The 13,915-nt window shown below is 43.2% G+C and overlaps 1 protein-coding gene across 2 annotated transcripts; it reads left to right on the top strand.

Moving 5' to 3' along the window:
• Positions 1-1,578: 1,578 nt before the first annotated feature.
• On the top strand, positions 1,579-13,642 carry LOC311429510 (protein Jumonji). 2 transcript variants are annotated; one of them, XM_084540599.1, is made up of 6 exons: positions 1,579-2,317; positions 6,761-7,260; positions 11,801-11,893; positions 12,333-12,451; positions 12,598-12,668; positions 13,506-13,642. In XM_084540599.1, exons 1-6 carry the CDS (start codon positions 1,633-1,635, stop codon positions 13,622-13,624), a joined length of 1,587 nt encoding a protein of 528 aa, XP_084396725.1. In that variant the 5' UTR covers positions 1,579-1,632; the 3' UTR covers positions 13,625-13,642. The 2 variants fall into 2 exon arrangements, with proteins under 2 accessions (XP_084396725.1, XP_084396724.1); XM_084540598.1 differs by having other exon boundaries at positions 1,580-2,623.
• The last annotated feature ends 273 nt before the right edge of the window (positions 13,643-13,915 follow it).

The raw sequence follows: 13,915 nt of genomic DNA, 5'->3' as shown, positions 1-13,915 counted from the left end.
GTTTTTCTGTCTTGGAAAGCATGTGAAGGACAAGAACATGGATGGGTTTTAAAAGGGTATTATTATAGCTCCAGCTTCTGGAGTGCAAAGGAGAAAGGGCACCTAGTAAGTGTACGCATATACAGGCATGTTTGGGTATGCAGAATCCCAGGTTGTTGTTCCTCTTCCACGAGTCACTTAATGTGAGACCAGAGCACGATCTTCTCAGCCTCCGTTTTATCCCTGTTTTATAACAATTTCTCCCTACTTTATAAGCGATTGCAATTCTTGCATTCTTTATTTGAAGCTGATATGACAAGTTTTGTGAAAGTGTAATAGTAAAGCATGATTTGGCAGAATTGGTGGTACTCACCTGAGTGCTCGTAAGGGGTGGTTGTAATGTATGCTTTCACTTTGAGCATGTTTATCAATGTTTGTGATTTTTGGATGTATTTTTCTGAACTCATGGTAGTTTAGGGAGGTGAGAGAAAACTATTTAAATTTGTTTAAGTGCTAAACTTGCTAAAGGCTTAAACTTGGACTTCGTTTTCTTAGTAATGGTGCTTGCTTTGACAGTGCTGAGCTGTCACAATTCCCTTTGAAGCTGAGGGGTTCTTTCTGTGAGGGTTGCTCTCAGTGCTTAACATGTCTTCTAATTAAAATACTAATTTTAGTTTCCTAATTGGGTTTAAGTGCCTAACAGAAAGCAGTGGAGTCCAGCACTTGTAAATTGCAATGACACATTAGTGAGCAATAACAAAATGTGTGTCAGTAAAACTGCCCAGATATCAAACTTAAAAACAAAACAACCAACCAGTAACTAACCGACAGCCAGGACAAAACAAACACAAAAACAAAACAACAAAATCTTTTTTAAAAATTTGTATTTCATGTTGTTAACCTCAGCAAAAAGATGCCTCCCAAGATTTAATATGCATGACAGACTGGATCCCTCGTGGCTGTCCTGTTCTGTTGGGTGCATAATGTATTCCATATTTATTTTTATATGTATAGAGAGGAGGTTTGTTTGAATCCAAGTGTCTGGCGTTTGCAAAATGTGCCCGTTCCAGTTAGAGTAGGTGGTATGCACTGGTTAGTTTGTCTGCTAAGCAGCAAATTGTGTGTGCACTTAAGGGAAGTTGGGTGGGAGAGGGAATGTGTCTGAGGGCTGGAAAAGGAGATAATAAAAATATTAGTTTGTAGGTCAGACTACAAGTGTTTTGTGATACTGTAACATGCTTTCTGGTAGACAAGGAAGAGGGTAATGCAAGTGATGTAACCCTTCTTAATGCCAGAGGCTTTGTACTTTCTGAAAGCAAGAATGGCTTTCTGGAGACTTTTTGGTTCATTTAAAAAAAAAAAAAAAAAAAGAAAAAATAATATATATATACATATATATATATATTTCTATTTGTTCATTCTAAATGCCTTTATTCTAAATGCCCTGTCTCTTCTCTTGTCTGGGTGAAAAATATTTTATGAACATTATACAAAAGGGCCAGGAGTCAGGACTGCAGAATGTGATCGTCCAGCAAATGGGAAGGTGTGGTAGCGTGGTAACATTATTAATTTACTCTTCTGTTTTCTGTTTCCTTCCTTCTGCTCCCCTTGCGACACTCCTGGTAGGTTTCTAAAGTCAACGGAGTCACTCGAATGTCATCTCCGAGTGCAAATGCAGCCAGTGCCAAAAAGATGAGAGAAGTCAGACCTTCACCGTCCAAAACTGTGAAGTACACTGCAACAGTGACAAAGGGAACTGTCACATACACCAAAGCCAAGAAAGAACTGGTCAAGGAAACCAAACTAAATCACCACAAACCCAGTTCACCTGTCAACCACACAATCTCAGGGAAACTAGAAAGTAGCAATGCAAAAACCCGCAAACAGGTGCTATCCCTTGGAGCATCCAAGTCTAACAATACCGCTGTTAATGGTGTAAAAGTCAATGGCAAGTTGAACCAAAAGACATGCACTAAGGAGGTGGGGAGACAGTTAAGGGAGGGGCTGCGCAATTCAAAGAGGAGGCTGGAAGAGACGAATCACATAGACAAAATACAGTCGCCCACCAAGAGAATGAAAGGGGCCATCAACTTGGCAGAAGCTGCAAGCAAAAAGGCAGCTGTAGAAAAGCCTTTGCTGAATGGACACCTTAAAAAGGAAGTGCCAGAGAAGAATTTGGAAAGAAATAGGCCGAAAAGAGCCACTGCTGGAAAGAGTACGCCAGGGAAACAAGCACATGGCAAAACTGAAAATGCCTCCTGTGAAAATCGTTCTACCTCTCAAGCGGAGTCCTTGCACAAGCCACAAGACTCAATGGGAAAGCACGAAAAGGGCAGTAGTAAGTCTGGGTGGGGGATGCTGGGGGAGATTCCCATCCTTAGGCCCTCCACCAAGGAATTTCATGACCCACTGATATACATTGAGTCAGTCCGAGCTCAGGTAGAGAAGTATGGGATGTGCAGGGTGATTCCTCCTCCAGACTGGAGACCTGAGTGCAAGCTAAATGATGAAATGCGGTTTGTGACACAGATTCAGCACATACACAAGCTAGGCAGGCGCTGGGGACCCAACGTGCAGCGGCTGGCCTGTATCAAGAAGCACCTCAAATCTCAGGGCATTACCATGGACGAACTCCCACTCATAGGTAAGGGCTGTGGTTTCCTTGGCCTTTTGCCGCTGCTTGTTAGAGTCCATTTGCAACTTTATGCTCCGTTTGCCTTTATGCTTAACCGAACCCCTGTTCAATTAACACTACAGAGCGTCACATCTCTCCCTTGGCTCAGATACGATGCAGGTAGGTTGTGGGAGAGCTTCGCCAGGAGGCTTTGTATTGCCACCTTCCTCCTGCTAGCTTGTTATTTCACCCAGGGAAATATGCTATACAGCATCCTGGCCTTCAGATTTAAGGATCTCCTCCTTTCCCTACTTTTTCTTTTATTAAGTAGTACAGCTATAGATATCGATAGTCTTGGTTTAAATGTTGCCTCGGAATGTTCTTGGACCGTACCAAAGGTGTTTTCCAAACAGGTTACAACGCTGCCAAGCTAGAATACAAATATTTTTCCCCCTTCCTTTAAAAGCATTTAACCAAGGGGAAAAATATCTTGAAACTGACTTCTATTTGGGTACTCAGGCACTTAAAATCACAAATTTGCAGTGACCTGCTGACATTTAACAACCATTAAGTGTCAAGAATAGGCAGTAAAATGTGGTTGATTGCAAAATGGAGGTTTCATTATTTCTCTCAGCAGGTGTCTGCCAGGGCTAATGCCTGAGTGAGAATCACTTATTTAACAGAATTCTTGGTTTATGGTCTGCTGTCAAATATGACACGTGACAAAAATGTGACAATAGTTTATAAAAACATGACAACAGCAGCATACAAATGAACTATTGAATGAGCCACCTCCATCTCCACTGCCTTTGCAGCCATGATACAGTAACAAACTTTTGTTTTTAATTTGTGTTAACCCTCTCCTTTGTTTTTGAAGTGTTTTGAGTCAAATCGCACAGGATCTGCATGTTGCAACTTGAGGCTAGAATTTTGCCTCTGAGGCATTATCCCATCAGAGGCAGCTATCAACGCTAGTTGGATTAAAGGACACACTTTTTTGCTTAAACTGTTCACAATGCTTTTTCTCCCCGTTTTATAAAGTTTGTTTTATGTCACATATGGTAAGTGAGTGAAAAATGCATAAAAGCACACAAAGAGATTGCAAAGTTTACGGTGAAGGGCTCGACAGAGAATGACAGAATTTGAGGAGAAGGGGTGAGGGTTAGTGCTCTGTTGCAACAACCATGCACAAACATTCAAGGAAATCTGAAAATTAAAATCACTCAAGCAGCAATAAGTGAACATTTTGTATGCCTAATGTATGCAATGGTTGTATGCTAATAGAGAAGAATAATGAATTAAATTTACATTGGCAAGAGAGAGGAGAGAATGTGCAAGACAGCTCGATTAACGCTCCTGGAACAATGTTAACTTTTTAATGAAATACCTTAACTTGGCATTAAGATGGCATTACTGTTAATTATTTGTATTATTTAAGCACCTAAGAGCCTAATTAATAGGCAAGGCTTCTATTCTGCTGGGTGCTATATAACTGGAGCAAACAGTGGGCTCTTACAAAATTTGCATCCCATGTATCCTTTCTGCAGTTAATTTCCTACCTATCTGGTGTTTAAAACTAAAAACAAAATGGAGAAGAGAGGCTGGAGATCATCACTGTACAGAGATTAGAAATCTGTTGGCTCCAGCAGGAAAGATGTAAAATGATCTGTGATGATAAATGCACACTTATTTAAGCAGACATACATACAGATCCCCTCTTTCAGGGCCCGAATCACATTTCCATTGAAGTCAGTGGGAGTGTTGCCAATAACTTGTGTAGTGCCAAGGTCTGGTATTAAACACATACCTGAAGATTTAAGATTTTTTTTTTTTAATGAGCTTGCTCAATGGGCAATTTAAACATATTTCTAACGTACTGAAATTAAGACAATTAAAAAAAAAAAATAGACAACGCCGTTTCTGCACATGTGCCAGGTCTCATATTTAAGCCATTTAGCTATCGGCACTTTAGAAATAGAGTTAAAACTTTTATTTTTTTTTTCTTTAGTCTTTCAAGGAAAGTTTAAGCAACATGCTTAGTCCAGTCCTGGAAAACATCAGCATGAGATATAAATGCTTCCAAAAGTTATGACTGTGTGAAATGGAATTATAATTGAGACCATTTTGTAAACCATAGCTGTGGCTGGCCCTATGGAGCATCTGCCAGATATATGGGACTCTGATTGAATGATGTGATACTTACGGTCTTATATTGCAGAGTGATTATGAGCTATCATTCCATTATACCGGAGAATATTGCATTTCTTAAATAAGTCATAAATATTGTGTTGAAACGAGGGCTTGAAACTGGGTGTGCGCAATTTGTTGCGCAGCAGAACATGCATAATATCAAACCGGAGCCATGCTTCTTTCAAAGTTAGGAGCGTGTTACCCAACTTTATGCAAGGGGGCTGCATCGATTGGATAAAAAGCCATCTGAAATTACACTTCCAGTTTATTTGTGAACTGTGCATTTGTAACACTAGACCAAAAAAGCGCTTTCTGTAATAGAGGCCAGCTTGAGTATTATTGTATGGGGAAGATTAAGGAGGAAAGAAGGAAAGCCTTTCAATTTTTTTTTTTTTTTTTTCCAATGGTCTTGACCTTTTCTTTGCACAAAGACTTAAACATTTAGCTTATTAGGAAAAAAAAAAAAAAAGGTAAACCTGCTATGCTGTGGCCCTGCCTACAGCCTTGTTGTATACTTCTCAAAGCCTTTCTTGTGATTTTGGCTGCAACCAAAAACCTTTCCCCACTTTCCACACCTTTGACCAGGGCTATGCTGACACCATTAGCAGGCAGCCTCTCGCTCTGCTGTCAGCATCACCTGGAAATGGTGGATTGGCAGTGGGGAGAGGGGAAAACAGAGGGAAGAAGAGCATATGGGAGGGAAAATGAAGGAGACTGAAAACTGCGATCAGCAATGAAGTGTCTGAGGTACAGCACGGTGTAGTTGTAAGGACGTGATACTGCTTGCACAAGCAACAAGACAATAAAGCTGGGCCTTACCAGATCCTGTAGCTGTGCATCCAACAGCAAATATTTACCATAATGCTGCTTCTTGCACTTTCCTGGTTGATAATAGCATTTCTTTCTAAGTGCTAACCGCTGTGGCATAATGATTTTCTACTTTCATCACAGAAAAAGAAAGAGAAGGAGAGACGATGTGGCAGCGATGTTGACACCAGTTTTGTATTAATTCTTCTTTTTCTTTTAGCAGTGCCCTGTTGAATTGTAGGTGGTCTTTGGCCAGTTTCTTAACTCTTTCTGCTGATGATTTATTTCTGTGCTTTGAGAGTATTTATGATGCTTCCTTTATTGTTCGTCATCCTTTTGGCTGCTTTTTATGCTGAAGTTTGTACAATCTTCGGATTTATTTTTTGACTGGAGTGTGAAATGTGGTAGTCATCTTAAAACATACAAACCCATAATGGAATATAAAATATGGATGGCCTCAAAGTGGGAGAATGCATCTGGAACTTTTTACGTGGTAGCAGTTGCCAGCTTTCTTTTAAGGCACCTCCTCTCCCTCTTCCCCCATCTTTAAATTATTATTTTTTTCTACCTGCAGTGAAATTAATGATGTTACTGTGCTCCTTTTAAATACTTAATATATTCAAAGTGTTGTTCGGACATGAGATAATGGGTATTTCACCTCCAGAAAGGATAAATACTTGTCTGTTTGATTGCCAGCACCTTTCTTGACACTTGTTTTTCTTCTTGCCTGTATAAAGCAGATGTGGGGCTGGTGGCAGACGAGGGGAGGGTGGGAGTGTGGGGCTTTTTAAGAGTTGGGCAACTCCTGTTTCCCCTACTGCTGGGTGATACGGGGGCAAGGTACGTGTCAGGAGATAGCTGGGGATGCTCTGAGAAGAGATGGGCGTGAAACTCGAGAAGAAGAGCAAATTTAGCCATAGGGAGTGCCACTGCAAATAGGTACGATAATTCTCTGAGCAAACTAAGTCAGCAGAACAGCAGCGGGTGCCTGTCCTGGGAGGCGTGCAGGGTGGGGACGGTCCTGCTGTGGTGCCCAGGTACCCACAAGTGGCACGTCCCGCGTGTTCCCAGCTAGCAGGAGCGCTTGCCGTGTGCCACCCGCAGGTTTGCTAACCAGTTCCTGTGTTTCCCTTTCCCCCAACTCTGCTGCCTGGCGCACGTGGACCCCAGGAGGCTGCGAGCTCGACCTGGCCTGCTTCGTCCAGCTGATCAACGAGATGGGGGGGATGCAGCAAGTGACTGACCTCAAGAAATGGAACAAACTGGCAGACATGCTGCGCATCCCCAAAACTGCACAGGACAGGCTGGCCAAGCTGCAGGAAGCCTACTGCCAGTACTTGCTCTCCTACGACTCCCTCTCCCCCGAGGAGCACAAGAAACTGGAGAAGGAGGTCTTGCTGGAAAAGGAGATCTTGGAGAAGAGGAAAGGACCTTTGGAGGGACATTCGGAGAATGCCTACAAGTTCCATTCCTTGCCCCGGTTTGAGCCCAAAAACGGACTCATCAACGGCGTGGTTCACAAAAACGGCTTCCGCAACAAGTTAAAAGAGGTCGACGTCCCACTGAAGACGGGCAGGCGGCGGCTCTTCGCTCAGGAAAAGGAGACCACGAAGGAGGACGAGGAGGAGGAGGAGGGAGTTCTTAGCGACTTACACAAGTGTATATACAAGGTAACGAGGCGGGCTCTGCTGGCTTCCTCGCGCAGAACGGCCGCTGCTGTGCTCCAGGTTGCACCCGGTTTTGGGGGGAGCTGCTGGGCTGTACACCCGGGCGCTCTGCTGGCTTTAGCCTCATCTGCCTGGCTCTGACGGCGTGCCTGAAAAACTGGGATGCCTCCTCGTTGTAAGGAGACATTCCTGCGCCAGGCTACCCCCCTCCGCCTCCCTGTGAGAGGCTCCTTGAATAGCTCTGCCCAATTATCCTTGCAGACGCAATTTTTATTTTCATTTTCTAGTGACATTTAAAAGCAATGCTCTGCTCTCTCACCCCTTCTTGCGAGCCTCTTGTAGTAGCAGCAGCACTTCACATCAAAGCTAGCATCACTGGGAATAGACTACGTTTAGAAAGGGCAAATTGAAATGCAAACAGTATTTTCATCTGCGCTGCCAAATTTTGCTCGGCGCTAACAGTCACGTGAACGCCCAGTCCTCCACGTATCGAGTACATCATTTACAAAAGAATGCTGACTCTCTCACTGTGTTTTCTTTGGCAGCCTCCTGCCCTTGAGCAGGACTTGGCACTGCGGCTCGCAGCGCAGCTCGGAGTTGTGCTCAGCTGCTCAGCCAAGCTCGGAGAGAAATACAGAATTCAGTGTCCGTGCCCAGGAAAGGAATACGCTGTTCTTCCCTTTCCAATCTCACTTCCATCACTGGGAAATGAGGCCAGATAGCCCAAAGTGGCTTATTGCTAAGCTATTTAGAGGCTGCGTGAGCTCATGACTTGGGCTTTATAAGCTTGCTTCGGGTTTCTTTGCAGCCTATTACGATTTGTCAGCCAGAATTTTTTATTTGGGGACTCCGTCCTCAATCCCGCCTCTGAAAAGCAATCTCCTTGCCATCTGCCTACTGGACAGAAGCATATCTAATGACAGCAGTGTTTGCGAATAGTGGAGTGGCATTTAGGTGGTTAAAATATTGTGCTTAATGACGTGAAATGAAAAATCTGATACGACTTACCCCGACTGCTGTATGAACAACCTCCCGCGTAGCCGGGGGGGGATGCCTCTCCTTTCCCAGTGTAAGTCGCAAGTTGAGGTTTAGAAGATAAACAAGTAGGTCAAAAAGCAAGACTGTAATTTGTTAAGTGAAGTATCCCAGTCAGGCTTTTAGAAAATAAGAAAAAAAAAAAAAAAGGCAAGCAAGATATGGCTGGTAACTTCCTCCCCCCTAAAAAAAAAAGTCTGAGAGCTTCCCCCCAAGTTGCTGTAGCTGCACAAAAAGCACTGATGGTGCTGGAAGCATCAGGCCGTGTCTGAGTCCAGCAAAACCCAGTAACAGGACCTTAGGAATATTTCTGTTCTGTGGCATAGGAATTACCAGAGAGGAGCATCGCTGAGGCTGCAGGCTGGTGCTCTCTCCGCCTGGACCAGGCTCCTGCTGTACAGCTCCCTCAGGAGGCCCAGTCCCTCTGAGCAGAGGAGCTGGAGCTTCAATTTCCAAAGCACTTGAGGGGTTATACCTCAAGGACAGGTGCCTGACAAGAGGTTATGGTGCTTAGAGCAAGCCCGAAAGCATAAAAATGAGAAATCTTGCAGTGGGAGTCCTTCGTTACTAGGCAGCCCAGCAGGACCAAACTGAGGTGGTGCCTGGCTTTTGGATTTAAGCTTAGGGCACTTCACAGAAATTTCTGAAACAAACTTTTTAATCCTGCATTCTCTGTTTCTCTTGAGTGTGACGGTGTCCTTCCGTGTCTGCATGTGGATGGGGGACTGTTCTCTTCCTATTAACACGTTTCTGAGAAAATCTAATTTTTTTTTTTTTTTATCAGACTGTGTCCTCATGTTACAGTTTCAGCATGTGGTGGGATTATTATGGTTCCTTTCTAAAGCGCATTTCTCATTCTGATTAAAAACAAAACAATCAAACAAAAGCCCTTCTATAAATGTCCAGGTCAATAGATCGAGGGCTGGAGGAGAACATCATAATCCTATGGACACAGTCCAATTCGGATCATAAAATCTATACCTCAGACCATAAAGAGACACCATACATTTAGGGCTTTGCACGGTGATTCCTGCAGCCAGCATGTGCTTGAGCTGGAACGCATTTTTAGAAAGAGACATCCAGTCTTCCAGGAGCAGTTACCACCATATCGCATGTCAAGGTTGGAGTAAATCTCCTTTGTGTTTGGCTGATTTTCTGCCAGGACTCCCAAATTACTTTCAGTGTTGCTCCTTGCCAGGCTGCAGGGCCTGCTGTGCTTTTAGGTGCATGCTGCAGGCTGCTGCCCTTGCTTTCTTTACTCCCTAAAAGTGTGGCTTTTTCTGCCTGATTTTCCTCCCCTTTCCATGCCATTGCCAGAGGTGACACACACCCGTCAGGCTTGCTGATGGTGCTCCCAGTTTGTTCTTGAGGCTGATGCAGAGACCATGGGGAAAAAAAGTCAAAAAAAGGAAAGGGAAAGCTTGTCCCTTAATCCTTTCTCTGTCATATTGTCAGAGAAAATACTTTATATATTGTCTCTGTCACAGCAACAGAGACTCTGTTGAGTAGCTTGAAGTTCCCAGGACAGGTGCTGAACTGCTCAAGCATTTTTTGAGGGCAGTTAGAAGGTCATTTTATTTCTCAGCACTTAATTCTGCATTCTGGTTGAGATGCTCTGCTACGGCATTTTGAACTGTTTTCTGAACACCCATTAGAAAATTTTGTGAGATCCCTTAGATTAAGAAAAAAACAACAAGCAAACAAATAAAAAGATAGAAAACCTCAGTCATTAAATTTGTTTTACAACTTCTAGGAGACTAAAAAGATACCAGATTCTTGATTGAGGAAAAAATGGGCAAATACAATTTTAAAGGGCCAAACTGTTGAGTTTTTCCTCTTCTCTTGCTTGCTGCATATCTGAAAAATGGAAAGACACAGCTGATCTTGGAAGACCGATCCTCATTCTTCCTTCTCGTTGTAGGATGAGGGAAAGCTGTTGCAGAGCATTTGTCAGCTTGTGATCAGTGAACTATGTGCTCAAGTTTGACAACTGTTGGTGCGGGCCCTGCATTTTATGGGAGTTCTCGTTTCAAGGCTCTGCCTCAGTAAATGATTCACGAGGGCATTAAAAGATGAAGGAAATCGCTTATTGTATCACAAAGCAGCCAGCTCTGAACTTTATGGGAACTGGAGGGCCCCAGGCTGTGGGCATTTCATAAGCTTCTGCCACGGCTAATTGCATTGCGTTCAATTAAGAAAGTGACGATGTCACAGCTGTAGGAGCCTGGCAAAGCGATAGACTTGGCCTCTGGGCGAAAGGCTGCTGTGCAGTTGTTCCCTGCTTACTCTTGGGCATAGTTCATAAATATATAAGAGAAAAGGCTTAGGTGGTTTGGCAGATCTGTTTCATTACTGGAAAACCTAAAAGGTTGTAGTCCGAGAGATAAAATGCCAGTTTAAGTGGAGTTTAAGCCCATGGTTGCTCAGTTGGGTGAGCGGGGAACACATTGGGGTTTAGAGGAAGAAGTAGATCTGGTAAGGTGTGGGAGATGTTTTCAGCTTTGTGTTTGCAGAGCGATGCTGGTCGTTGCCTACAGTGATCCCTGTAAACCAGCTTGGCCACGGCAGCTACTGTGGGGTTCGTGAGCTTGGCACCCACCAGCTCTCACAGGTTGTGGCTTCCCAGCTCCCTTCTTTCACCCTGGAGTAGAGAAGGCAACAGGGCTGTGCCTGTATGGGTGTCCTGCTATGTCTGGCTGAAAGGAGCAAGCGGGTTCTGGTGCTCCTGCCTTCAGTGCCTTCAGAGGATGCTCCCAGAGCTACTGCTATTAGAGATGCGCATCAAAGCAGGTACCCAGAGAGTTAGATAGAGCTCGAACAGAAAACCAAGTCAGGTTCTGCTCTCATACAGGCTATGTCCTGCAGTAGTGCCAAGAAAGAGTGCACTCATTTGGCAATTTTACTGAATTTTACTTTCCTCAGCCTTGCAATCAATGGTCCTGGTTCCTTGAAATTGCACTTTTATTGAATGGTGCAAAACTAGTTTTTGTGTGCAGATGATTAGTGTAATTTCAGTAAACTTTATTTTTTGTGACCCCCTTTGATCTCATACAATACTGGTTTGATGCTGAACATTTCTATGAACTTTCTAAATCCTTTTCATCTCTTTCTGTGTATGTAAAAGCATAGCCACATGGTCCTTTGGATCTGAATCTGAAGTTCAGGGAGTGTTGAGCACCGAGTTGTGTGTCCTTCTCCTGTAGTTTTGAAACGCAGAGCTGTGCTGGATGAAGCAGTGTACATGGTTTTCTTTGAATGTTCAGCTGGTCTCTAAAGGATTGGTTCAACAATATTATTTTGACATTAAATATGATGTCATGTGATAAGATTTCTCTATCACTGAGATATTTTCCCCAAAAAGAAATGAGTATAGATCCACATGTGTTCTGAAGACATTCTTCTCTTTGTGATTTGAGATTGAGCATGTAAGGAGAAGAGCGAAGCCAGGGGAGAAGGAGGCACCTTTTTTTTTTATTTTCACTTTTCATTATATTTTCTTTTTCCACAGGGTAGGTCTGTTTCTTTAACGACCTTCTACCGAACAGCAAGAAACATCATGAACATGTGCTTCACAAAGGAGCCTACGGTAGCTGAAGTAGAGGTGAGACCAACACAAGGGGTGGCAAATGTTTCATAGGGGGGAGATTGAGCGTGCAGGTTCAGCATAGCTGATGTTCAGGCACTGCCATTCACAGTTCAGTGTGGGATATCTGGTGTGGAAGAAAATTAATTTATTAGATAGATACGGTACTGATTTCTTCTCTTGATTTTTTTTTCCTAAACATATTTAATAAAGGTGTTGATGAACTGAGGAAGAGAAGGATGTTTTAATTCATTTTGTGATGAAGCACGGGAACAAGGAGATCTAAATTCTGTCTTTGCAATCCACTATTACTTATAATTATTTATATTCTTATTTTTAAGCAGTGTTGTATGTTGAGTTACATTTCTGATGTCATTTCTGGGGTTTATATTTTAATGTAACGGGAGATACCTTGTTCAATAAACTGAAAATCTGTCACCGTTTTCTTTCACAACAGCAAGAATATTGGCGGTTAGTGGAACAGAAAGATTGCCATGTAGCAGTGCATTGTGGAAAAGTAGATACCAACACCCACGGGAGTGGCTTTCCTGTGGGGAAATCTGAACCATTTTCAAGGTAAGGTCACGGAGTCTGTGCTGGCTGCCCCACTGATACGAGCAGAGGTGGGGGCACGAGGCCAGCAGGGCAGCACAGTGCTGGGGACATTGGTAGCGGGGACGTGGCACTGACATGTATCTGCCTCTGTGTTGCCCCCTTAACAGGCATGGGTGGAACCTCACAGTCCTTCCTAATAATACAGGATCCATCCTGCGACATCTTGGTGCTGTGCCTGGTAAGCAAGGCTCTTTCCTACGTTTTCAGCAGTCCTGAGTTCCTTCTAAACGTGGCCGTGTAGTCATCAAAGCCTTCTCACTCCTTCCAGTCCTTCTGTTGGGTGGCTGCCCGGGTAGAGAGGCAGTTGTATGTAGCAGTTGGTGTGTGTAGGGCTGAAAGCAGGTGTGCAGATTAAGAATTAATGAACGGTTGAGACCATATACCTGGGAGGAACCAGTTGTGCTCGCAGTATCACTTTCTGTTGTTGCCAGTGCATCGGTGTTCTTGTTTTTTTGTCAAGGTGCTGAAAGACAGAGCCATGCAACTTTCTTACTTGCAAACTAGGTGAGCGCTGGGCAAAGCAGCATGCAGGTTTTTTAGATGAATTGTCACAAGTGTTACAAGTTCCAGCTGCATCTGTGCCATTGAAATTTACCAGTAGAAAACATTAGTTGAAAGCAAAATCCAGTCACCTGTGCAGATGTTGAGCCTGGACCCCACCAGCTGGGAAAGAGGATACGTGTTCACATGTATACGTACACCTGACAACATGAAGCAACCTCCTCTGATTAATGTTGTTGAGCTTGAATTATGGGCTTTTGTCAGTAATTTAAAGAGTAACATTTTTTACAGCTATTGGAAAACAAATATGTTGAAGGGCACTGTAAGCATCTGGTAGTAGAAAATGCTGAATTTAATAAATAAATCACTCTTTGTTAATTATTCACTCTGATAGGAAGACTTAAAACTTCAGGGTCAGCTGACAGGTAGAAGATTTTTCTACCAAGATGCCCTCAAACTGTATTTTAATCAGAAATTGCAGTTACTCAAAACTCATTTTCAATCTCTGTTTTAGGAGTGACGATTCCTTGGCTAAATATTGGCATGGTCTTTTCTACCTCATGCTGGTCTCGAGACCAAAATCACCTTCCATACATTGACTACTTACACACTGGTGCTGATTGCATTTGGTAAGTATTCCTGTGCTTTGTTCTCTTCGTGTTCACCACAGTTGTCCTTCTGTAGGCTTGGGTTAACAGCAGTTTGAGTAACACCTTTTGCATGGGTGAATGCCGTCTAGAAGTCTAGTCGTGATGAAGATTTAATTTGAAAACGTTGAGAAAACAGGTGGAAAGAAGCCTTTCTTGGAAGAAAACTTTCAGTTTATCTTCTATGGTCTGTTCTGAGATAGTGATAATATATACTTCTGCTTGTTATAGTGTTCAATCTATAGAAGGTTTTCATGACATGGAAACTAGCATGACA

Source organism: Aythya ferina (assembly GCF_964211825.1).
Source record: "Aythya ferina genome assembly, contig: HAP1_SCAFFOLD_1279, whole genome shotgun sequence".
In the NCBI taxonomy this organism is placed as follows: domain Eukaryota; kingdom Metazoa; phylum Chordata; class Aves; order Anseriformes; family Anatidae; genus Aythya; species Aythya ferina.
This window is presented reverse-complemented; position numbering and strand designations above follow the sequence as displayed.